At 42.8% G+C, this 26,177-nt stretch overlaps 1 protein-coding gene across 1 annotated transcript in view; it reads right to left on the bottom strand.

The window, feature by feature from the left end:
* The window catches only part of slc6a5 (solute carrier family 6 member 5), a 58,739-nt gene that overhangs the window by 15,319 nt on the left and 17,243 nt on the right, over positions 1–26,177 (bottom strand). The window contains exons 6-11 of the mRNA XM_031900388.1: positions 23,118–23,259; positions 21,260–21,392; positions 15,504–15,638; positions 14,207–14,310; positions 13,281–13,405; positions 6,151–6,263 (exon numbers count right to left, since the gene is read on the bottom strand). Coding sequence (XP_031756248.1) covers positions 6,151–6,263; positions 13,281–13,405; positions 14,207–14,310; positions 15,504–15,638; positions 21,260–21,392; positions 23,118–23,259 — 752 coding nt within the window. The remainder of the gene's footprint in view (positions 1–6,150; positions 6,264–13,280; positions 13,406–14,206; positions 14,311–15,503; positions 15,639–21,259; positions 21,393–23,117; positions 23,260–26,177) is intronic.

The raw sequence follows: 26,177 nt of genomic DNA, 5'->3' as shown, positions 1-26,177 counted from the left end.
GGAATGACCAGTAGGGGTCAGTGTAACCACAGTAACTCCCCATACAATAGTTTTGGAGGCTTTTATCAGACTGTTGCTGTGAAGGAATGACCAGTAGGGGTCAGTGTAGCCACAGTAACTCCCCATACAATAGTTTTGGAGGCTTTAATCAGACTCTTGCAGTGCAAGGAATGACCAGTAGGTGTCAGTGTAGCCACAGTAACTCTTCATACAATAGTTTTGGAGGCTTTAATCAGACTGTTGCAGTGCAAGGAATGACCAGTAGGTGTCAGTGTAGCCACAGTAACTTCTCATACAATAGTTTTAAAGGCTTTTATCAGACTGTTGCAGTGAGAGGAATGACCAGTAGGGGTCAGTGTAGCCACAGTAACGCCTCATACAATAGTTTTGGAGGCTTTAATCAGACTGTTGCACTGCAAGGAATGACCAGTAGGGGTCAGTGTAGCCACAGTAACTCCTCATACAATAGTTTTGGAGGCTTTAATCAGACTGTTGCAGTGCAAGGAATGACCAGTAGGGGTCAGTGTAACCACAGTAACTCCCCATAGAATAGTTTTGGAGGCTTTTATCAGACTGTTGCTGTGAAGGAATGACCAGTAGGGGTCAGTGTAGCCACAGTAACTCCCCATAGAATAGTTTTGGAGGCTTTAATCAGACTGTTGCAGTGCAAGGAATGACCAGTAGGTGTCAGTGTAGCCACAGTAACTTCTCATACAATAGTTTTAAAGGCTTTTATCAGACTGTTGCAGTGAAAGGAATGACCAGTAGGGGTCAGTGTAGCCACAGTAACTCCTCATACAATAGTTTTGGAGGCTTTTATCAGATTGTTGCAGTGCAAGGAATGACCAGTAGGGGTCAGTGTAGCCACAGTAACTCCTCATACAATAGTTTTGGAGGCTTTAATCAGATTGTTGCAGTGCAAGGAATGACCAGTAGGGGTCAGTGTAGCCACAGTAACTCCTCATACAATAGTTTTGGAGGCTTTAATCAGACTGTTGCAGTGCAAGGAATGACCAGTAGGGGTCAGTGTAGCCACAGTAACTCCTCATACAATAGTTTTGGAGGCTTTTATCAGATTGTTGCAGTGCAAGGAATGACCAGTAGGGGTCAGTGTAGCCACAGTAACTCCTCATACAATAGTTTTGGAGGCTTTAATCAGATTGTTGCAGTGCAAGGAATGACCAGTAGGGGTCAGTGTAGCCACAGTAACTCCTCATACAATAGTTTTGGAGGTTTTAATCAGACTGTTGCAGTGAAAGGAATGAACAGTAGGGGTCAGTGTAGCCACAGTAACTCCCCATACAATAGTTTTGGAGGTTTTAATCAGACTTTTGCAGTGAAAGGAATGAACAGTAGGGGTCAGTGTAGCCACAGTAACTCCTCATACAATAGTTTTGGAGGCTTTTATCAGATTGTTGCAGTGCAAGGAATGACCAGTAGGGGTCAGTGTAGCCACAGTAACTCCTCATACAATAGTTTTGGAGGCTTTAATCAGACTGTTGCAGTGCAAGGAATGACCAGTAGGTGTCAGTGTAGCCACAGTAACTTCTCATACAATAGTTTTAAAGGCTTTTATCAGACTGTTGCAGTGAGAGGAATGACCAGTAGGGGTCAGTGTAGCCACAGTAACGCCTCATACAATAGTTTTGGAGGCTTTAATCAGACTGTTGCACTGCAAGGAATGACCAGTAGGGGTCAGTGTAGCCACAGTAACTCCTCATACAATAGTTTTGGAGGCTTTAATCAGACTGTTGCAGTGCAAGGAATGACCAGTAGGGGTCAGTGTAACCACAGTAACTCCCCATAGAATAGTTTTGGAGGCTTTTATCAGACTGTTGCTGTGAAGGAATGACCAGTAGGGGTCAGTGTAGCCACAGTAACTCCCCATAGAATAGTTTTGGAGGCTTTAATCAGACTGTTGCAGTGCAAGGAATGACCAGTAGGTGTCAGTGTAGCCACAGTAACTTCTCATACAATAGTTTTAAAGGCTTTTATCAGACTGTTGCAGTGAAAGGAATGACCAGTAGGGGTCAGTGTAGCCACAGTAACTCCTCATACAATAGTTTTGGAGGCTTTTATCAGATTGTTGCAGTGCAAGGAATGACCAGTAGGGGTCAGTGTAGCCACAGTAACTCCTCATACAATAGTTTTGGAGGCTTTAATCAGATTGTTGCAGTGCAAGGAATGACCAGTAGGGGTCAGTGTAGCCACAGTAACTCCTCATACAATAGTTTTGGAGGCTTTAATCAGACTGTTGCAGTGCAAGGAATGACCAGTAGGGGTCAGTGTAGCCACAGTAACTCCTCATACAATAGTTTTGGAGGCTTTTATCAGATTGTTGCAGTGCAAGGAATGACCAGTAGGGGTCAGTGTAGCCACAGTAACTCCTCATACAATAGTTTTGGAGGCTTTAATCAGATTGTTGCAGTGCAAGGAATGACCAGTAGGGGTCAGTGTAGCCACAGTAACTCCTCATACAATAGTTTTGGAGGTTTTAATCAGACTGTTGCAGTGAAAGGAATGAACAGTAGGGGTCAGTGTAGCCACAGTAACTCCCCATACAATAGTTTTGGAGGTTTTAATCAGACTGTTGCAGTGAAAGGAATGAACAGTAGGGGTCAGTGTAGCCACAGTAACTCCTCATACAATAGTTTTGGAGGCTTTTATCAGATTGTTGCAGTGCAAGGAATGACCAGTAGGGGTCAGTGTAGCCACAGTAACTCCTCATACAATAGTTTTGGAGGCTTTAATCAGATTGTTGCAGTGCAAGGAATGACCAGTAGGGGTCAGTGTAGCCACAGTAACTCCTCATACAATAGTTTTGGAGGTTTTAATCAGACTGTTGCAGTGAAAGGAATGACCAGTAGGGGTCAGTGTAGCCACAGTAACTCCTCATACAATAGTTTTGAAGGCTTTTATCAGACTCTTGCAGTGCAAGGAATGACCAGTAGGGGTCAGTGTAGCCACAGTAACTCCTTATACAATAGTTTTGAAGGCTTTTATCAGACTCTTGCAGTGAGAGGAATGCCCAGTAGGGGTCAGTGTAGCCACAGTAACTCCTTATACAATAGTTTGGAAGGCTTTTATCAGACTCTTGCAGTGCAAGGAATGCCCAGTAGGGGTCAGTGTAGCCACAGTAACTCCCCATACAATAGTTTTGGAGGCTTTTATCAGACTGTTGCTGTGAAGGAATGACCAGTAGGGGTCAGTGTAGCCACAGTAACTCCCCATACAATAGTTTTGGAGGCTTTAATCAGACTGTTGCAGTACAAGGAATGACCAGTAGGGGTCAGTGTAGCCACAGTAACTCCTCATACAATAGTTTTGGAGGCTTTAATCAGACTGTTGCAGTGCAAGGAATGACCAGTAGGGGTCAGTGTAACCACAGTAACTCCCCATACAATAGTTTTGGAGGCTTTTATCAGACTGTTGCTGTGAAGGAATGACCAGTAGGGATCAGTGTAGCCACAGTAACTCCCCATACAATAGTTTTGGAGGCTTTAATCAGACTCTTGCAGTACAAGGAATGACCAGTAGGTGTCAGTGTAGCCACAGTAACTCTTCATACAATAGTTTTGGAGGCTTTAATCAGACTGTTGCAGTGCAAGGAATGACCAGTAGGTGTCAGTGTAGCCACAGTAACTTCTCATACAATAGTTTTAAAGGCTTTTATCAGACTGTTGCAGTGAGAGGAATGACCAGTAGGGGTCAGTGTAGCCACAGTAACGCCTCATACAATAGTTTTGGAGGCTTTAATCAGACTGTTGCACTGCAAGGAATGACCAGTAGGGGTCAGTGTAGCCACAGTAACTTCTCATACAATAGTTTTGGAGGCTTTAATCAGACTGTTGCAGTGCAAGGAATGACCAGTAGGGGTCAGTGTAGCCACAGTAACTCCTCATACAATAGTTTTGGAGGCTTTAATCAGATTGTTGCAGTGCAAGGAATGACCAGTAGGGGTCAGTGTAGCCACAGTAACTCCTCATACAATAGTTTTGGAGGTTTTAATCAGACTGTTGCAGTGAAAGGAATGAACAGTAGGGGTCAGTGTAGCCACAGTAACTCCTCATACAATAGTTTTGAAGGCTTTTATCAGACTCTTGCAGTGCAAGGAATGACCAGTAGGGGTCAGTGTAGCCACAGTAACTCCTTATACAATAGTTTTGAAGGCTTTTATCAGACTCTTGCAGTGCAAGGAATGCCCAGTAGGGGTCAGTGTAGCCACAGTAACTCCTCATACAATAGTTTTGGAGGCTTAAATCAGACTGTTGCAGTAGGTGTCAGTGTAGCCACAGTAACTTCTCATACAATAGTTTTAAAGGCTTTTATCAGACTGTTGCAGTGAAAGGAATGACCAGTAGGGGTCAGTGTAGCCACAGTAACTCCTCATACAATCGTTTTGGAGGCTTTTATCAGATTGTTGCAGTGCAAGGAATGACCAGTAGGGGTCAGTGTAGCCACAGTAACTCCTCATACAATCGTTTTGGAGGCTTTTATCAGATTGTTGCAGTGCAAGGAATGACCAGTAGGGGTCAGTGTAGCCACAGTAACGCCTCATACAATAGTTTTGGAGGCTTTAATCAGACTGTTGCAGTGCAAGGAATGACCAGTAGGGGTCAGTGTAGCCACAGTAACTCCTCATACAATAGTTTTGAAGGCTTTTATCAGACTGTTGCAGTGCAAGGAATGACCAGTAGGGGTCAGTGTAGCCACAGTAACTCCTCATACAATAGATTTGGAGGCTTTTATCAGACTCTTGCTGTGCAAGGAATGACCAGTAGGGGTCAGTGTAGCCACAGTAACTCCTCATACAATTGTTTTGGAGGCTTTTATCAGATTGTTGCAGTGAAAGGAATGACCAGTAGGGGTCAGTGTAGCCACAGTAACTCCCCATACAATAGTTTTGGAGGCTTTAATCAGACTGTTGCAGTGCAAGGAATGACCAGTAGGTGTCAGTGTAGCCACAGTAACTTCTCATACAATAGATTTGGAGGCTTTTATCAGACTCTTGCTGTGCAAGGAATGACCAGTAGGGGTCAGTGTAGCCACAGTAACTCCTCATACAATAGATTTGGAGGCTTTTATCAGACTGTTGCAGTGCAAGGAATGACCAGTAGGGGTCAGTGTAGCCACAGTAACGCCTCATACAATAGTTTTGGAGGCTTTAATCAGACTGTTGCAGTGCAAGGAATGACCAGTAGGGGTCAGTGTAGCCACAGTAACTCCTCATACAATAGATTTGGAGGCTTTTATCAGACTCTTGCTGTGCAAGGAATGACCAGTAGGGGTCAGTGTAGCCACAGTAACTCCTCATACAATAGTTTTGAAGGCTTTTATCAGACTGTTGCAGTGCAAGGAATGACCAGTAGGGGTCAGTGTAGCCACAGTAACTCCTCATACAATAGATTTGGAGGCTTTTATCAGACTCTTGCTGTGCAAGGAATGACCAGTAGGGGTCAGTGTAGCCACAGTAACTCCTCATACAATAGTTTTAAAAGCTTTTATCAGACTGTTGCAGTGCAAGGAATGCCCAGTAGGTAAGTAACCACAAATCATCTGCCTTCTGCATCTGTCTGTCTGATATACAGTGACAGGGACCTCTGTATAAACAACCCCCTTACTCCTGCATTTGTTGTAACTGTTTTGGCTTATAGATAAGAAGTTCGATATGTGGGGGGTATTATTTGTGTGCTGGGAATCTATCTGCCTCACAAGGACCAAACATGGAGGAGCTGCAGTTGCTCTGTTTCGCCAAAGAAACAAGACAAAATAATAGCATTTTTTTGTAACTAAAACAATAGGCAGGAAGTATGTTCAACCCAAACTCTGGTTATTGCCATCATGTTGCGCAAGGGGGTATACTTCCCCTTGGTTTTATAAACAGGGCCTCATAGAAAAGATATAGTCTGTTGCACTGGAAGAACCGGCCACAAGGGGGCACTGTGGGTCCACTGAACTTACATTCATTCATTTGCTTTTTTTGTTCTTATCCCTATGACCAATATGAGACCTTATGTGTGGAACTGGGCAGTACCAGGAGAGATCAGCAGGTGGCGCCGCCAACTATTGGTCTTTTCTATCTGCAGCACGGAAATGGCAGGTTTGCATTAATATGTGCAGTAGGAAACATGTATGTAACATAGAATATACCATTGTGTCCAACCCGAGGGTGAGAAGCATCAGGAAGAATATAATGGCCCAGAATGGAGAGAGGGGGAGTCTGGTCAGCGCCTCAGGGTACACAACGAAGGCGATACCGGGACCTGCGGGAGCAAAACAGCATTGAAACCATTAGTTACTGGGCCACAGCTAGAGAGATACCATAAAACTATGGCACAGAGGGATTCCCCTGTACTAAGCACAATTCAGCAGGAACAGCCCCCTAAGTTTGCTCATAGCCTGTACAGAGAGATACCATAAAACTATGGCACATAGGGATTCCCCTGTACTAAGCACAATTCAGCAGGAACAGCCCCCTAAGTTTGCCCATAGCCTGTACAGAGAGATACCATAAAACTATGGCACATAGGGATTCCCCTGTACTAAGCACAATTCAGCAGGAACAGCCCCCTAAGTTTGCTCATAGCCTATACAGAGAGATACCATAAAACTATGGCACATAGGGATTCCCCTGTACTAAGCACAATTCAGCAGGAACAGCCCCCTAAGTTTGCTCATAGCCTGTACAGAGAGATACCATAAAACTATGGCACATAGGGATTCCCCTGTACTAAGCACAATTCAGCAGGAACAGCCCCCTAAGTTTGCTCATAGCCTGTACAGAGAGATACCATAAAACTATGGCACATAGGGATTCCCCTGTACTAAGCACAATTCAGCAGGAACAGCCCCCTAAGTTTGCTCATAGCCTGTACAGAGAGATACCATAAAACTATGGCACATAGGGATTCCCCTGTACTAAGCACAATTCAGCAGGAACAGCCCCCTAAGTTTGCTCATAGCCTGTACAAAGAGATACCATAAAACTATGGCACATAGGGATTCCCCTGTACTAAGCACAATTCAGCAGGAACAGCCCCCTAAGTTTGCTCATAGCCTGTACAAAGAGATACCATAAAACTATGGCACATAGGGATTCCCCTGTACTAAGCACAATTCAGCAGGAACAGCCCCCTAAGTTTGCCCATAGCCTGTACAGAGAGATACCATAAAACTATGGCACATAGGGATTCCCCTGTACTAAGCACAATTCAGCAGGAACAGCCCCCTAAGTTTGCCCATAGTCTGTACAGAGAGATACCATAAAACTATGGCACATAGGGATTCCCCTGTACTAAGCACAATTCAGCAGGAACAGCCCCCTTGTTTGCTCATAGTCTGTACAGAGAGATACCATAAAACTATGGCACATAGGGATTCCCCTGTACTAAGCACAATTCAGCAGGAACAGCCCCCTAAGTTTTCCCATAGTCTGTACAGAGAGATACCATAAAACTATAGCACATAGGGATTCCCCTGTATTAAGCACAATTCAGCAGGAACAGCCCCCATGTTTGCTCATAGTCTGTACAGAGAGATACCATAAAACTATGGCACATAGGGATTCCCCTGTACTAAGCACAATTCAGCAGGAACAGCCCCCTAAGTTTGCTCATAGCCTGTACAGAGAGATACCATAAAACTATAGCACATAGGGATTCCCCTGTACTAAGCACAATTCAGCAGGAACAGCCCCCATGTTTGCTCATAGCCTGTACAGAGAGATACCATAAAACTATGGCACATAGGGATTCCCCTGTACTAAGCACAATTCAGCAGGAACAGCCCCCTAAGTTTGCTCATAGCCTGTACAGAGAGATACCATAAAACTATGGCACATAGGGATTCCCCTGTACTAAGCACAATTCAGCAGGAACAGCCCCCTAAGTTTGCCCATAGCCTGTACAGAGAGATACCATAAAACTATGGCACATAGGGATTCCCCTGTACTAAGCACAATTCAGCAGGAACAGCCCCCTAAGTTTGCTCATAGCCTATACAGAGAGATACCATAAAACTATGGCACATAGGGATTCCCCTGTACTAAGCACAATTCAGCAGGAACAGCCCCCTAAGTTTGCTCATAGCCTGTACAGAGAGATACCATAAAACTATGGCACATAGGGATTCCCCTGTACTAAGCACAATTCAGCAGGAACAGCCCCCTAAGTTTGCTCATAGCCTGTACAGAGAGATACCATAAAACTATGGCACATAGGGATTCCCCTGTACTAAGCACAATTCAGCAGGAACAGCCCCCTAAGTTTGCTCATAGCCTGTACAGAGAGATACCATAAAACTATGGCACATAGGGATTCCCCTGTACTAAGCACAATTCAGCAGGAACAGCCCCCTAAGTTTGCTCATAGCCTGTACAAAGAGATACCATAAAACTATGGCACATAGGGATTCCCCTGTACTAAGCACAATTCAGCAGGAACAGCCCCCTAAGTTTGCTCATAGCCTGTACAAAGAGATACCATAAAACTATGGCACATAGGGATTCCCCTGTACTAAGCACAATTCAGCAGGAACAGCCCCCTAAGTTTGCCCATAGCCTGTACAGAGAGATACCATAAAACTATGGCACATAGGGATTCCCCTGTACTAAGCACAATTCAGCAGGAACAGCCCCCTAAGTTTGCCCATAGCCTGTACAGAGAGATACCATAAAACTATGGCACATAGGGATTCCCCTGTACTAAGCACAATTCAGCAGGAACAGCCCCCTAAGTTTTCCCATAGTCTGTACAGAGAGATACCATAAAACTATAGCACATAGGGATTCCCCTGTATTAAGCACAATTCAGCAGGAACAGCCCCCATGTTTGCTCATAGTCTGTACAGAGAGATACCATAAAACTATGGCACATAGGGATTCCCCTGTACTAAGCACAATTCAGCAGGAACAGCCCCCTAAGTTTGCTCATAGCCTGTACAGAGAGATACCATAAAACTATAGCACATAGGGATTCCCCTGTACTAAGCACAATTCAGCAGGAACAGCCCCCATGTTTGCTCATAGCCTGTACAGAGAGATACCATAAAACTATGGCACATAGGGATTCCCCTGTACTAAGCACAATTCAGCAGGAACAGCCCCCTAAGTTTGCTCATAGCCTGTACAGAGAGATACCATAAAACTATGGCACATAGGGATTCCCCTGTACTAAGCACAATTCAGCAGGAACAGCCCCCTAAGTTTGCTCATAGCCTGTACAGAGAGATACCATAAAACTATGGCACATAGGGATTTCCCTGTACTAAGCACAATTCAGCAGGAACAGCCCCCTAAGTTTGCTCATAGCCTGTACAGAGAGATACCATAAAACTATGGCACATAGGGATTTCCCTGTACTAAGCACAATTCAGCAGGAACAGCCCCCTAAGTTTGCTCATAGCCTGTACAGAGAGATACCATAAAACTATAGCACATAGGGATTCCCCTGTACTAAGCACAATTCAGCAGGAACAGCCCCCTAAGTTTGCTCATAGCCTGTACAGAGAGATACCATAAAACTATAGCACATAGGGATTCCCCTGTACTAAGCACAATTCAGCAGGAACAGCCCCCTAAGTTTGCTCATAGCCTGTACAGAGAGATACCATAAAACTATAGCACATAGGGATTCCCCTGTACTAAGCACAATTCAGCAGGAACAGCCCCCATGTTTGCTCATAGCCTGTACAGAGAGATACCATAAAACTATGGCACATAGGGATTCCCCTGTACTAAGCACAATTCAGCAGGAACAGCCCCCTAAGTTTGCTCATAGCCTGTACAGAGAGATACCATAAAACTATGGCACATAGGGATTCCCCTGTACTAAGCACAATTCAGCAGGAACAGCCCCCTAAGTTTGCTCATAGCCTGTACAGAGAGATACCATAAAACTATGGCACATAGGGATTTCCCTGTACTAAGCACAATTCAGCAGGAACAGCCCCCTAAGTTTGCTCATAGCCTGTACAGAGAGATACCATAAAACTATGGCACATAGGGATTTCCCTGTACTAAGCACAATTCAGCAGGAACAGCCCCCTAGGGATATCAGTCAGTAGCTGCAGAGCTGGATGCGTCGCTCCCATAATCCTTGCAATATGTAAGTGAGGGTTGGTTCGCGGCCGTTAGAGCAGAAGGCAATGTGAGACCCTAATTAGCACAATTAGAAACATTTGCCCCCGGTGCTAATAACCCTGTGATTATATTAAGTACAAGAGACAGTAATTATATCAGTGAGAGACGCAGCCAATTGGGGCATCACAGCCCGTCCCAGAGAGTCAGCTCTGTAGCCCAGACACATTCCTATACAAACTGGCTTCACATTCTCAATGGCCCAAAGCAAAAAGGCCTTTGTGTGGCCCCTCAGCTGGAAAAGGTACTTACACAGCAATGGAAGGGCCACAGGTTGGGCAAAACCGGAGGAAAATAAACTGGGGCTCATTAATCACTGGGCAGTGTCTCATTGCAACCAATCACATTTTTTTTCAATTGATGCCCAACTGTCTCCATCTTGCCCTACTGTCTCCATCTTGTCCTACTGTCTCTATCTTGTCCTACTGTATCTATCTTGCCCTACTGTCTCCATCTTGCCCTACTGTCTCTATCTTGTCCTACTGTCCCCATCTTGCCCTACTGTCTCCATCTTGCCCTACTGTCTCCATCTTGCCCTACTGTCTCCATCTTGTCCTACTGTCTCCATCTTGCCCTACTGTCTCCATCTTGTCCTACTGTCTCCATCTTGCCCTACTGTCTCCATCTTGCCCTACTGTCTCTATCTTGTCCTACTGTCCCCATCTTGCCCTACTGTCTCCATCTTGCCCTACTGTCTCCATCTTGTCCTACTGTCTCCATCTTGCCCTACTGTCCCCATCTTGCCCTACTGTCCCCATCTTGCCCTACTGTCCCCATCTTGTCCTTCTGTCCCCATCTTGTCCTACTGTCTCCATCTTGCCCTACTGTCTCCATCTTGCCCTACTGTCTCCCTCTTTCCCTACTGTCTCCATCTTCCCCTACTGTCTCCATCTTGTCCTACTGTCTCCATCTTGTCCTACTGTCCCCATCTTGTCCTACTGTCTCCATCTTGCCCTACTGTCTCCCTCTTGTCCTACTGTCTCCCTCTTGTCCTACTGTCTCCATCTTGCCCTACCTTCTCCATCTTGTCCTACTGTCCCCATCTTGCCCTACTGTCTCCATCTTGCCCTACTGTCTCCATCTTGTCCTACTGTCTCCATCTTGTCCTACTGTCTCCATCTTGCCCTACTGTCTCCATCTTGCCCTACTGTCCCCATCTTGCCCTACTGTCTCCATCTTGCCCTACTGTCTCCATCTTGTCCTACTGTCCCCATCTTGCCCTACCTTCTCCATCTTGTCCTACTGTCTCCATCTTGCCCTACGGTCTCCATCTTGCCCTACTGTCTCCATCTTGCCCTACCTTCTCCATCTTGTCCTACTGTCTCCATCTTGTCCTACTGTCTCCATCTTGCCCTACTGTCTCCATCTTGCCCTACTGTCTCCATCTTGCCCTACCTTCTCCATCTTGTCCTACTGTCTCCATCTTGTCCTACTGTCTCCATCTTGCCCTACTGTCTCCATCTTGCCCTACTGTCTCCATCTTGTCCTACTGTCCCCATCTTGTCCTACTGTCTCCATCTTGCCCTACTGTCTCCATCTTGCCCTACTGTCTCGCTCTTTCCCTACTGTCTCCATCTTCCCTTACTGTCTCCATCTTGTCCTACTGTCTCCATCTTGTCCTACTGTCCCCATCTTGTCCTACTGTCTCCATCTTGCCCTACTGTCTCCATCTTGTCCTACTGTCTCCATCTTGCCCTACTGTCTCCATCTTGCCCTAACTTCTCCATCTTGTCCTACTGTCCCCATCTTGCCCTACTGTCTCCATCTTGCCCAACTGTCTCCATCTTGTCCTACTGTCTCCATCTTGCCCTACTGTCTCCATCTTGCCCTACTGTCCCCATCTTGCCCTACTGTCTCCATCTTGTCCCTACTGTCTCCATCTTGCCCTACTGTCTCCATCTTGCCCTACTGTCTCCATCTTGCCCTACTGTCTCCATCTTGCCCTACTGTCTCCATCTTGCCACACTGTCTCCATCTTGCCCTACTGTCTCCATCTTGCCCTACCGTCTCCATCTTGCCCTACTGTCTCCATCTTGTCCTACTGTCTCCATCTTGCCCTACTGTCTCCATCTTGCCCTACTGTCTCCATCTTGTCCTACTGTCCCCATCTTGTCCTACTGTCTCCATCTTGTCCTACTGTCTCCATCTTTCCCTACTGTCTCCATCTTCCCTTACTGTCTCCATCTTGTCCTACTGTCTCCATCTTGTCCTACTGTCCCCATCTTGCCCTACTGTCTCCCTCTTTCCCTACTGTCTCCATCTTCCCTTACTGTCTCCATCTTGTCCTACTGTCTCCATCTTGTCCTACTGTCCCCATCTTGCCCTGCTGTCTCCATCTTGCCCTACTGTCTCCATCTTGTCCTACTGTCTCCATCTTGTCCTACTGTCTCCATCTTGCCCTACCTTCTCCATCTTGTCCTACTGTCCCCATCTTGCCCTACTGTCTCCATCTTGCCCTACTGTCTCCATCTTGTCCTACTGTCTCCATCTTGTCCTACTGTCTCCATCTTGCCCTACTGTCTCCATCTTGCCCTACTGTCCCCATCTTGCCCTACTGTCTCCATCTTGCCCTACTGTCTCCATCTTGTCCTACTGTCCCCATCTTGCCCTACTGTCTCCATCTTGCCCTACTGTCTCCATCTTGTCCCTACTGTCTCCATCTTGCCCTACTGTCTCCATCTTGCCCTACTGTCTCCATCTTGCCCTACTGTCTCCATCTTGCCATACCGTCTCCATCTTGTTCTACCGTCTCCATCTTGCCCTACTGTCTCCATCTTGTCCTTACTGTCTCCATCTTACCCTACTGTCTCCATCTTGCCCTACTGTCTCCATCTTGTCCTACTGTCCCCATCTTGCCCTACTGTTTCCCTTTTGGCTTACCATTTATATCTTGCCCTGCTGAAACTGTTATCCCCACTATTACTATCTGCATTTCTGGGGGGCACAGGAAACACTGCCTTTCCAGCCATGTGTACAAAAACATGTGAATGTTTGCTTCAAAGCTTGAAGAGAACATTGACCACAGGCTGAAGATCACTGCTACACTATACTGGGAACCCTACAGAGAATTTCAGTCCATATTGGCAAAAAATAATACTAAACTAGACTGAGCACTGGGAACAGGTCAGTACTGGTTGGTACCTACCTTGGTCTGCAACCTTTTCTATGTCTACATTGAGTATATGAGCCATGAATCCAATGACAGAGAAGATGACAAACCCAGCGAAGATGCTGGTGGCACTGTTGGTGCATGTTACAATCAGTGTGTCCCTGCGGAAATGAAGAGAAACGTGTGAAATGAAACTGGAGTTACATGGAATTATTGCCTCTGTGTCTCTTTACTGAGAAGATTCACAGAGATCCACATGATTTTCCTATGAAACATTTGCTACAGGTCAGAAGTGACATCACATGGGATTTTCAACTGGACTGTGCTCTGGTGTAATGTAGTTCAACCTTGGAGACTTCAACCCAGTTGGAAACTCAACAAAACCAAAGTGGGACAACTGGTCTCATGTCTTTTAAGACTTCAGATGGCCATACAAGGCCAATGAAGGAAGCTTACTTGATCCCTCAAGACCAGGTCGGCATCTTAGTTTCCTATGTATGGGGCCCACCAGTTGGCCTCCTTAAGTGAGGCTGAAAATCTATCAGGTTTGAAAAATCCCATCAGTCAAGGGCCACATTGACCTCCAATGCCCTCCATAAGCCCCAAAGTATAATTTAATTGTTGGTCCCAGGGCGAACATTTGGATCAGCCCAATTTGACCCTGCACGTGGGTGGCCAAATGAGGCCCAGACAAGCCTGTTTGGTGACCAAACAAGTTCACCTCTACAGAAACCCAAAATAAAAAAATTTTCAAATTTCCCTCAGGACTTTTTCCTCCAAAAAGCTCCAAGGTGGCCCAAACCATTACAGTACATGGTCAAATATACTGTAAAAAGTTGTCCATTCAATTTTACAGCCATAAAGAGATCATGACATTAATCCCATTAACGTAGCTCCCCTTGCACCCCGTCTTCTCTATGGTTACCCCAAAAATTGAATGGAGGCTTTTGCCCCTCACCAACCTGTAGACGTTATTGTGAAACTTGTTGTAAGAAGAGAGAGTGATGAGTCCGCCCCACGCTGCTGAGAGAGAGAAGAAGATCTGTGTCGCCGCGTCCTTCCAAACCTTAAACATGGCGGGAAGATGTGAGCATCAACATCATCATGACCTACATTGCACATTCAAACAGACCCTTGCATCTCAATGTAGGACCTTGCACCTCAATGTAGGTCCTTGCTCTTTAATCTAGGACCTTGAGCCTCCATGTAGGACTTTTTTAGTGTAGGACCTTGACCCTCAATGTAGGACCTTGAGACTCAGTGTATGACTTTGTTCTTTTATGTAGGACCTCAACCTTCAATTTAGGACCTTGCACCCTCAATGTAGGATTTTGTTCTTTAATGTAGGACCTTGAGCCTCCATGTAGGACCTTGAGACTCAGTGTATGACCTTGTTCTTTCATGTAGGACCTCAACCTTCAATTTAGGACCTTGCACCCTCAATGTAGGATTTTGTTCTTTAATGTAAGACCTTGAGCCTCCATGTAGGACCTTGCTCTTTAGTGACATTGACCCTTCCATGTAGGACTTCAACCTTCAATTTATGACCTTGCACCTGAATGTAGGACCTTGTACCATCAATGTTGGACCTTGCTCTTAAATGTAGGACCTTCAGCCTCCATGTAGGACCTTGCTCTTTAGTGACATTGACCCTCAATTTAGGACCTTACACCTCAATGTAGGACCTTGTACCCTCAATGTTGGACCTTGAGACTCAGTGTACGACCTTGTTCTTCCATGTAGGACCTCAACCTTCTATTTAGGACCTTGCACCTCAATATAGGAACTTGCACCCTCAATGTAGGACCATGCACCTCAAGGTAGGAACACTGTCATGGGGTCCCTGGTTTCAGTACCCCCTTTACCCCACTGATAGCAACCCTGGGAGTGGGTCAGATACAACTGAGGGCCAACAGTTACACAAGAGGCTATGGTCCTCACAGCTACAAGTAAAGATTCTTATTGATACAACTAAGGGATTGGCCAACAAATACACCAGAGTTCATTGGCCAACAGTTACTATTAAGGGATATGATGGAAGAGAGTGGAGAAGGAAACAGCTAAGGGAAGTGAACCATAGATACAAATAAATGAAAGTAAACAAAGTTGGGATAGTGGTTGAGCAGATACATCAGGGTGACTTGAGCAGCAAATAGAGGGGAATGGTCAATGGATGCAACTAAGGAACATAGGGAATTGCAGATATGAAGGGGAGTTGGCCAACAGATATATATAGGAGTTGAAGAAGATTAAGCCTACCATGGCGTCCATTAGTTTCTCCCATTTCGGCATAATGAACCACCAAATGCCATCTCCAGCTCCGGGCAATGTCACTCCTCGAATGAGCAGTATAACAAGCACCACGTAAGGAAAGGTGGCTGTAAAATATACAACCTAGATAATGAAACAGACAGAATTAATGGGAGCTGAACAACCACATTGTACTGTGAATGGAAAGAAACAGCAATGACCACCATCACCACGGCAACATCAGTAAGACGACTCCATAAGAGCTTAGACTGACTGTGAGGTTGGAAAGATGTCTGTGCATGTTAGACAGTCCCCATTGTGTTTATATTCTTGTCAACGTCGGACACATGAGACCTCCAAGAACATCTTATCCTAGAGAGGCTTCACATATCTCCAAGACCGTTCATAGAATACCAAGAACATGAACAATCCCCAAAGAAACTACAAACATGAACAATCCCCAAAGAAATTAGTGTCTAGATAAGAGAGGAGTGAGAAGATAAGATAGATCCCACAAAGTACAGACAGACTTCTGAGAGTGTTAAGCTGGCCACACTTGGGCTACTTTTAGATGTTTCCAACTGATCGGTCTATCATGACCACATCCTTATAAAATCTAGATAATTAAAGAGCCCATGATGGAGATATGAACCTAGATATCCCATTTGGGGTTCAACTCAACGGACCAATAGTCATCCCTCTACCATATTATAAGGCCAGGGAGCTGTGTGGCCAGCTTTAGACATGTCCCAGAGAGGTTGAAATGCAGACTCCTTCCGAGTGTATATCTAGGCTCCGCCCTATCTACGTAATGCAGGAAATGATTACTATCAACCTATTATTAGAAGTATTACTAGTGTCACCTTTCCATTAGACATTGGGACACCCCTGACTCTAGATGGAAGATTTAATTGATTCAATAAATTCGACTATTACAAATCCCTTTAGAACAATTTTAATCCAATGGTTTGGTTATGGTGGGCGCCCCAAAAGTTTGATGACCCCCCCTGACGTAAGAATGAGCCGAGACTACAGAAGGAGGAATGCGGGTGGGATAGAGAGACCCTGGAATAGAACAGACATTACAACAAGGACAGCAAGTCACAGGAACGAGGCGCACACAGCTACATCATGACAGTAGTCACAGGCCGTACAAGACAAGACACGGAAGAAAAACAGCCACAACTCCCTCATCAAGATCCCATAGTGGAAGCTTGGTGAGGAATCGGATATTGTACCTCTCTCGACTACTTAGCTGAGGTGGTATGAAGGGCAATGTTGCCTTCTGAGTCTTGAGTGAGCGGAAGCCCAGGGCTGGGTGTAGGGAACAGATAAGACAAAGTCTCAGCAGACGGGGTCTACACAAGTTCTCTTCCCAAATGCAAAAAAGTAAAGATACAAAGTACAGAGCCGGGTTGCCCTGCCTGCCCCCCCACTGCAAGAAATGCGCCTAAAAGAGAGTAATCATGGGTCGTCCATGGGTTCAACCTAACTTGGCGCTTCACCAGGAACAGACAGAATAGGGAGGAAAGAGAACAAAAGGAAACAAACAGTTAACACGAAGACATTTGAAGAGCCCCCCGTTTTGTTCAAGGTTCCAGTGTTGTTTATCTTACAGCTTCGGCCTACGTCTTCATTGATCTTCTGCTGGTCACGGCCTTCCTCGGCCTCCCAGGGTCTCCTAACGCCTTAAGGTGTGGCCAGTCATGAATAAGACCAATTAAAAATAGCAACCACCCTGCTGGTCACGGCCTTCCTTGGCCCTCCTGGGGTCTCCTAACGCCTTAAGGCGTGGCCAGTCATGAATAAGACCAATTAAAAATAGGAACCACCCCCTACATCTTTAAGAACAAACCACTTTCTGATTGGCTTCCTTAGTGACTCTAATAAAGAGATAACACTTCCCATTCCAGGTTGGGCAGGTCAAATATCCTAAAATGGCAAAAGCTGCAATTGGACAGACCCAGTGTCCATGGAATGGGAGGGGCCAGTGGAGTGGGGTGGCCCCAGACATAGTAAGGTCTCCACTTTCTCCTCCCACCCTCTATCCTGCGTTTGCCCGCCCCATTGTAGTGGGGAATAGGGAGGTCTGGGCAAGGGCGGCTGTGGGGGCTGTGGGTGCTGGGGGGCTGTGGGTGCAGGGCATCACCATTTGGGACTCCAAGAATACTTTTGCTCAAGGGATTCTCAGAAGTGAAGATCCCAAGCCAAGCCTGTTCCATCGTTTTGGAGAAACGGATTCCCTACAACCCGATCTTTCTGATAACGGAATATTAGCAAATTCCATCAAATGCCATTATTTTTCAAAATTGAATTTGAATAAAAATTTTGAAAAATGAACTCAAACTGCAAATTTATATATTTACAGTATATATCATTTTCCAATTATTCCAAAAAAATTTTTTGGGGCAAATCATTATTGGAATGCTGGAATAGAAACATCAAAAAGTGTTCAGAATAGGAACATTTTTGATTTTACAGAATGTAAAGAAAAAAACCGAGGTGCCGGGGTCAATGTCCCCAACAAACAAAGTGCAGTTTAAATTTTGGGGTAATAAGGCAGAAAAAAACATGCCATTAAGACATTAACACTAATTTGGGTCTAAAAAAATATCAAAATGTTTTGAACAAGATGATACTAAGGGGCTGATTTATCGAAGGTCATATTTTTTTCCCCTCCGCAATTCATATTATTTTGCTCCAAAAACAGATTTTTAATTTCCAAAAACACAAATTTTTCACCATTTATTATGCATCAAAACAAAATGTAAAAATCCGCCATCTAAAAGCTGTCGAGGTCACGTAGAAGTCAATGGGAGGTGTCTTGGGCAAATTTTTGTTTTTTTTATTATTTGGGGGAGATATTTGTGCTATTTAAGTAAAGTTCATATTCACATTTTTTTAAGTATTTCAGTGTCTGCATTTTTTTGTTGTTGTCATTTTTAGTAAATAACGAAAACATTTGGACTTTTTTCATTTATGAGTTTCATTGTGGTAGAAAAAAAGACTAAAACTACATAAACCCAAATTTTGCTAAATGGGTGATTTATCAACGCTCTTATTTGAATTTTTGCCGCGATTCATTTTAAAACTCATCAATTTGAATTGTGGTTTCAAAAACCTGAATGTTTGATATTTATTATCAAAACAAAAAATGTTTCCATTTGTAAATCTGTCAAAATTTGGTAAAGAAATTATTTTATTATTATTATTTTTTTCCCTAAATATTTGAATTTGTTGTAAATAACAGTATTTGTAATCGGTTTTTCCTGTGTAACTAAATTTGAACTAAATTCTATGACATTTCATTCTATTATTTTCAATTTTAATATTTATATGATTTAATTAGTGAGGGGCAAAATAATTTGCCAGGCGTGGATTCGCCGTGAATTTCTGCATTTCAATATTCTTCCGATTTTGAATCTTTTTGACATTTTTCAGATTATTTCGCGATGCGGCAACAAAATTCTCACCCAAAAAATTTGCAGTGCGCCAAAAAATTGTTGCCCACGTAAAAAAATTATGCGTCTAAAAAATTGTTGCGTGCATGAAAAAAATGAAGTGTGCAACAATATTTTGCCATTTCACAGATTTTTTGCCATTTCACAAATCTTGTCAAAGATTCTCAACAATTTTTTTTTTTACACGGGCGAAAAAAAATTTTTTACACAGGCAAAATTATTTTTTTTTACGCAGGCGAATTTTTTTTTTTACGCGGGCAATTATTTTTTTTCTATGTGGCCGAAATTATTTTTCTACGCCCATTTTGTGAAAAAATCCGCCTGTGGTGGAACACGGAAATTTTACGCAAATCCATGCCTGGCGAATTATTTTGTCCATCACTACTGGTAAGTAAATAATTTAAAATTTAATTTTAGTAAGTGGAGATTTCCTGGGAATTATATGTTTATTTTGGCTCTTTCAGTACATATTTTTCTGTAAGATTTTCTCCCGAATTTGTAATAGAAAATAATCAGATGTTACAGGATGGAGAAAGGGAATTTTTTATAACAAAAATTTACAAACAAAATATTTCTTTATTAAAAAAATATTTTCTAGTTGTGTTTTTCTTCTAGATTTGCTGCGTGGAAATTCTAATTTTATAAATATTGATAAATAAATTCATATTTTTTAATCTATAGCGACTGTAGGAATTATTTTCATAAAAATATTAAGTTCTCCCCAAAATGATTTTTTTTTTGACAATAAAATATCACAGTTACCCGAATTCACATTATTTTATGCAGTCGCTGTCACAAAATAAACAATAAGATTGATATAAATAATGTGAAAATTATTTTGTAATAATTGTAATTATAATAAATCTCAAATGTATTTACTATTATTTTTTAAAGATATTCTAATTATAATTTAAATTATATGTAATATTATTTTTTTTAAATAATTTAATAATATTAAATTTCATTTTTTTAAAATTATTTGAATAAACATGTAAAATAAAATAAAAAAAATCTATGGGGCACATTTACTAATCCACGAACGTCCGAAAGCGTAAGAATGCATTTTTTCCGTAATGATCGGTATTTTTGCAATTATTTTGTATTTTGCACGACTTTTTCGTCGCAGTTACGACTTTATCGTATATTTTTCGCGACTTTTTTGCCGCCGTCGCGAAACATTCGGATTGGTTTTTCTGCCGTTTACTATAGCGCAATCCGAAAAAGTTGTGACAAATCCGAAACAATCGCGACGGCGACAAAAAAAATTGCAAAATTTTCGTTTCCAATCCGTTTTTTTCCCATTTGGGATTCGGGGATTAGTAAATGTGCCCCATAGACTCCATTTTTTACTGCAATTTAAAGAAGAATTTAATTTCTAAAGAAAATGTAAATGCCTTGGTCAATGCATTGGGTTTTTTTGATAAAAATGTACAAAAGATATGGAAATAATTAATGATACGTGAATGTTTTTGCCAGGCATGGATTCACGGCAAATTTACGCATTTCGCCATTGGCTAATTGTTTCGTGAAACTTCCGCGAAAATTCAGCATGTCAAAAAAAGTCACTGTCCTAGAAAAATAGATACAGACGCGTCAAAATGGGCGTGGACGTGTCAAAATGGGTGTGGCCACAACCAAATAGGCGGGGCCACGACAAAAAAAAAAGTAGTTCCGATTTCAATCTGATGACAAAATCTCATTACATTCCAGATTTTCCCATAGATCCCAATGCAATTCCATGAGAAAAACTTTTCTCACAGTTTATCCCACAGCCTATAGGATAAACCTATGATAAAGTTTTTTTCTTTAACTCTTTTGGATTTCCCAGAATTCCTTGTGTTTATCCCATAAAAACTCTTTTGACGTCTATGGGAAAACCTGGAACTGAATCAGGAGAAAAGTTTTTGAATCTCGCCCATAAGTTTCCACCCTAAAATAACGTTTGCTCGCAGAATTGAGTCCAGTCGTTTTTTTTTAATGTGTATTTTTTTTCTCCAAATTAGGATTTAAAATGCCACCCGTTTCCCATAGCAACCATATAACAGACCGATATTGTGGATGTCGATAACAATTTCCATTTCCAGGGCAGATAACAGAAATTCAAATTCATGGTTTTTAGCTCTTACACAGGGTGATGAACATGGATCGAACCCTGTAAATCAACACCCCCCCCCCCCCCAGGCTTTCAGTTAAACAGGACATATGGGTCCCATCAAGAAACCACAATGTATCGGATTTTATCATTAAACACATGTTCATGGGACTGTAGGTGTCGCTTTGTAGCAGAATTGGAAATTCTCTTACTTTTCCTGATGACTTGATCCCTTTGGCCAGAGAGGCATAGACAATGGTCCAAGCCAAGAAAAGGCAAATGGCCAGGGGCCACCGGATCTCGCCTGGATACTCAATACCGGCGGAAATCTTCAGCATATTGTACCTGCGGGACGAACGAAGAGCATCCAAATTCAAAAAAAGATTAATAGATCAGTGGGTGTATTTATCAACTTTCGAGTTCAAGTTCGATCTTCTAAACCGAATAAACTCGATTATCAAATGCCCATTTATTTATCAATAAGGAAAACTCGTTCTAATAAAAAACTCGAATACCTGGAATTTTTTGTTTTTACAAACTCAAAAAACTCCAAAAAATCGAGCAAATATGGCACGACGTTGCCTATGACAACTCCCATTGGCTTCTATAGAAACTCCCAAGCTTTTAGATGGCAAGTTTTTTCATCAAGTTTTTGGGGTTTTTTGACCTTAATAAATACCAGACATTCGAGTTTTTGAAACATAATTTAAATTCAAGTTTTTTTAGTACAAAAAGATCAAATCATGAAAAAAATCACACTCAAATGTTGATAAATCTCCCCCTAGGAGATGTGAATATCCATTAGCTCTGGGGTTCCTGCATATGAATGATTGCTTCTACTTTCCCTCAATGGGCATCAGAATCCCCCATTGGCTCCTGATAAGAACAAGGAACCCATAAAAATCTATTGCACCCCCCAAATGCCCATGGGTCCCCCAGTCCAAAGCCTTGGAAATATCACATTTTTGCTACAATTTAAAGATTATTGGGCTTATTTATCATTTTCCGAGTTTGTTTTCGGGGTTTTTTTTCTAATAAACTCAACAATTTGCTCAAATAGTTGCTTATTTATTAAAAAATTCTGAATATCAAAAACTTGATAAAATTCTCGAATAACTCAAATTTGTGAACTGGAAAAAAACTTGAATCTGAATTAAAAAATGGCTTGAATTTTGCCTAGAAGTTTCCCGTTGACTTCTACATACGCTCAAAAAGCTTTTACATGTCGAAGTTTTACATTCGAGTTTTTGGATTTTTTTTAATAAATAAATTAATAAATATCGAACATTCGAGGAACCATTTGAATACCGAAAGTTTTTGAATCGTGGAAAAAATGTGAATTTGAACATTGGTAAATCACTCCCTATGAGATTTATCAATACATGGACTTTTTCATTGGACTCCCAGGTGTTGATTAATCAACGTTCAAATTTTAAAAATTTTCCCGATTTGATTTTTTTTTGCACTAAATCTCCCAGTATTCGAATTATGGTTCAAAAACTTGAACACTCGATATTAGGGATGCAATGAATCCTGGATTCGGTTCGAGATTAAGGCCCTAATTGAACTTTTTTTGTGTGTTTTGATGGATTTGGTTTCAGCCGAATCGATGGTCCCGGGGGGGGGGGACCCCCCTGGGGGGGGTGGATTTTTGCCGCATGGCAACTTTTAACCCTTCCCAATTCTAATTAGGATTTGGTCCGAGATTTGGCAGAACCCATCAGGGTGGGTTTGGGGTTTAGGCCGAACCCCAAAAAGTGGGTTTGGTGCATCCCTACTCGATATCTATCAAGTGCAAAATATCCAAAAACTCCAATGTAAAAGCTCACGATGTTTATGTAGAAGTCAATGGGATTTGTCATAGGCAAAATTCAAGCCATTTTTTCCAATTTGAGATTTTCAAAGTTTTTTTTCCCAAATTCGTTTTCATTTTTGAATTTTTTTAAAAAAATAAGAAAACTTTGGAGTTTTTCGAAGTAGAAAAAACTCAAAAATTTACAAACTGGAAAATTGAGGCTGTTTCTCATTCAAGGAGCCGGGCTGTATACGTATATAGAGATCAGTACTAACTTGAAGTACTCCTCACTCCCGCTGACGAAGGACTTGTTGGCATGGCTGGTGAAGTTGACCAGAGTCAGGTTGGGGTAGGCAGTCATACAGAAGGTGCTGTTCTTGATGTGAATGTTGGGTTGGGAACCAATGATACAGGAATCTGTTGGAAGAAAGAAATCAATGAGAATTCCCAGCATTTCCCCTTAACCATCAGAACTTCTTACACTGCTCATATAATGAACTGCGCAATAGCGCCACCTGCTGGTCATTTCATCTGACTGGCCTCAATCGGCAGGAAATTATAGTTAGAGAGGAGGAAAGAAAAGACTAAGACTTTCCTTTTTCTCAGTTAATTATTAGCCTATAGCTGATCCCAGCATAATTATATTCTCTGGTCAAGACCAGCCTGTAGCCAATCAGAACAATACCAGATTAGTGTATGGCCAATCCCAGTACATTTACATTCTTTGGTCAAGACCAACCTATAGCCAATCAGAACAATACCAGATTAGTGTATGGCCAGTTCCAGCACATTTATATTCTTTGGTCAAGACCAACCTGTAGCCAATCAGAACAATACCAGTGTTGGCCAATCCCAACACATTTACATTCTTTGGCCAAGACCAACCTGTAGCCAATCAGAACAATACCAGTGTTGGCCAATCCCAACACATTTACATTCTTTGGCCAAGACCAACCTGTAGCCAATCAGAACAATACCAGATTAGCGTATGGCCAATCCCAGCACATTTACATTCTTTGGTCAAGACCAACCTGTAGCCAATCAGAACAATACCAGTGTTGGCCAATCCCAGCACATTTACATTCTTTGGTCAAGACCAACCTGTAGCCAATCAGAACAATACCAGATTAGTGTATGGCCAATCCCAGCACATTTACATTCTTTGGTCAAGACCAACCTGTAGCCAATCAGAACAATACCAGATTAGTGTATGGCCAATCCCAGCACATTTACATTCTTTGGTCAAGACCAACCTGTAGCCAATCAGAACAATACCAGATTAGTGTATGGCCAATCCCAGCACATTTATATTCTTTGGTCAAGACCAACCTGTAGCCAATCAGAACAATACCAGTGTTGGCCAATCCCAACACATTTACATTCTTTGGCCAAGACCAACCTGTAGCCAATCAGAACAATACCAGTGTTGGCCAATCCCAACACATTTACATTCTTTGGCCAAGACCAACCTGTAGCCAATCAGAACAATACCAGATTAGCGTATGGCCAATCCCAGCACATTTACATTCTTTGGTCAAGACCAACCTGTAGCCAATCAGAACAATACCAGTGTTGGCCAATCCCAGCACATTTACATTCTTTGGTCAAGACCAACCTGTAGCCAATCAGAACAATACCAGATTAGTGTATGGCCAATCCCAGCACATTTACATTCTTTGGTCAAGACCAACCTGTAGCCAATCAGAACAATACCAGATTAGTGTATGGCCAATCCCAGCACATTTACATTCTTTGGTCAAGACCAACCTGTAGCCAATCAGAACAATACCAGATTAGTGTATGGCCAATCCCAGCACATTTATATTCTTTGGTCAAGACCAACCTGTAGCCAATCAGAACAATACCAGTGTTGGCCAATCCGAACACATTTACATTCTTTGGCCAAGACCAACCTGTAGCCAATCAGAACAATACCAGTGTTGGCCAATCCGAACACATTTACATTCTTTGGCCAAGACCAGCCTGTAGCCAATCAGAACAATACCAGTGTTGACCAATCCCAACACATTTACATTCTTTGGCCAAGACCAGCCTGTAGCCAATCAGAACAATACCAGTGTTGGCCAATCCCAATACATTTACATTCTTTGGTCAAGACCAGCCTGTAGCCAATCAGAACAATACCAGATTAGTGTATGGCCAATCCCAGCACATTTACATTCTTTGGTCAAGACCAACCTGTAGCCAATCAGAACAATACCAGTGTTGGCCAATCCCAACACATTTACATTCTTTGGCCAAGACCAACCTGTAGCCAATCAGAACAATACCAGATTAGCGTATGGCCAATCCCAGCACATTTCCATTCTTTGGTCAAGACCAACCTGTAGCCAATCAGAACAATACCAGTGTTGGCCAATCCCAGCACATTTCCATTCTTTGGTCAAGACCAACCTGTAGCCAATCAAAACAATACCAGATTAGTGTATGGCCAATCCCAGCACATTTACATTCTTTGGTCAAGACCAACCTGTAGCCAATCAGAACAATACCAGATTAGTGTATGGCCAATCCCAGCACATTTATATTCTTTGGTCAAGACCAACCTGTAGCCAATCAGAACAATACCAGTGTTGGCCAATCCGAACACATTTACATTCTTTGGCCAAGACCAACCTGTAGCCAATCAGAACAATACCAGTGTTGACCAATCCCAACACATTTACATTCTTTGGCCAAGACCAGCCTGTAGTCAATCAGAACAATACCAGTGTTGACCAATCCCAACACATTTACATTCTTTGGCCAAGACCAGCCTGTAGCCAATCAGAACAATACCAGTGTTGGCCAATCCCAGCACAATTACATTCTTTGGTCAAGACTAACCTGTAGCCAATCAGAACAATACCAGATTAGCGTACGGCCAATCCCAACACATTTACATTCTTTGGTCAAGACCAACCTGTAGCCAATCAGAACAATACCAGTGTTGGCCAATCCCAATACATTTACATTCTTTGGTCAAGACCAACCTGTAGCCAATCAGAACAATACCAGATTAGTGTATGGCCAATCCCAACACATTTACATTCTTTGGCCAAAACCAACCTGTAGCCAATCAGAACAATACTAGTGTTGGCCAATCCCAACACATTTACATTCTTTGGTCAAGACCAGCCTGTAGCCAATCAGAACAATACCAGTGTTGGCCAATCCCAGCACATTTACATTCCTTGGTCAAGACCAACCTGTAGCCAATCAAAGCATTAGAATCTTCACTTCAATTTTTATTAGCCAATAGTAACCAATCCCAAAGGTGACAGCCTTCTGCTCTATTCCTTCAGTAGTCGGAACCAACAGTGCAATGTTCACTG

Source organism: Xenopus tropicalis, chromosome 4 (assembly GCF_000004195.4).
Source record: "Xenopus tropicalis strain Nigerian chromosome 4, UCB_Xtro_10.0, whole genome shotgun sequence".
Lineage (NCBI taxonomy): Eukaryota > Metazoa > Chordata > Amphibia > Anura > Pipidae > Xenopus > Xenopus tropicalis.
This window is presented reverse-complemented; position numbering and strand designations above follow the sequence as displayed.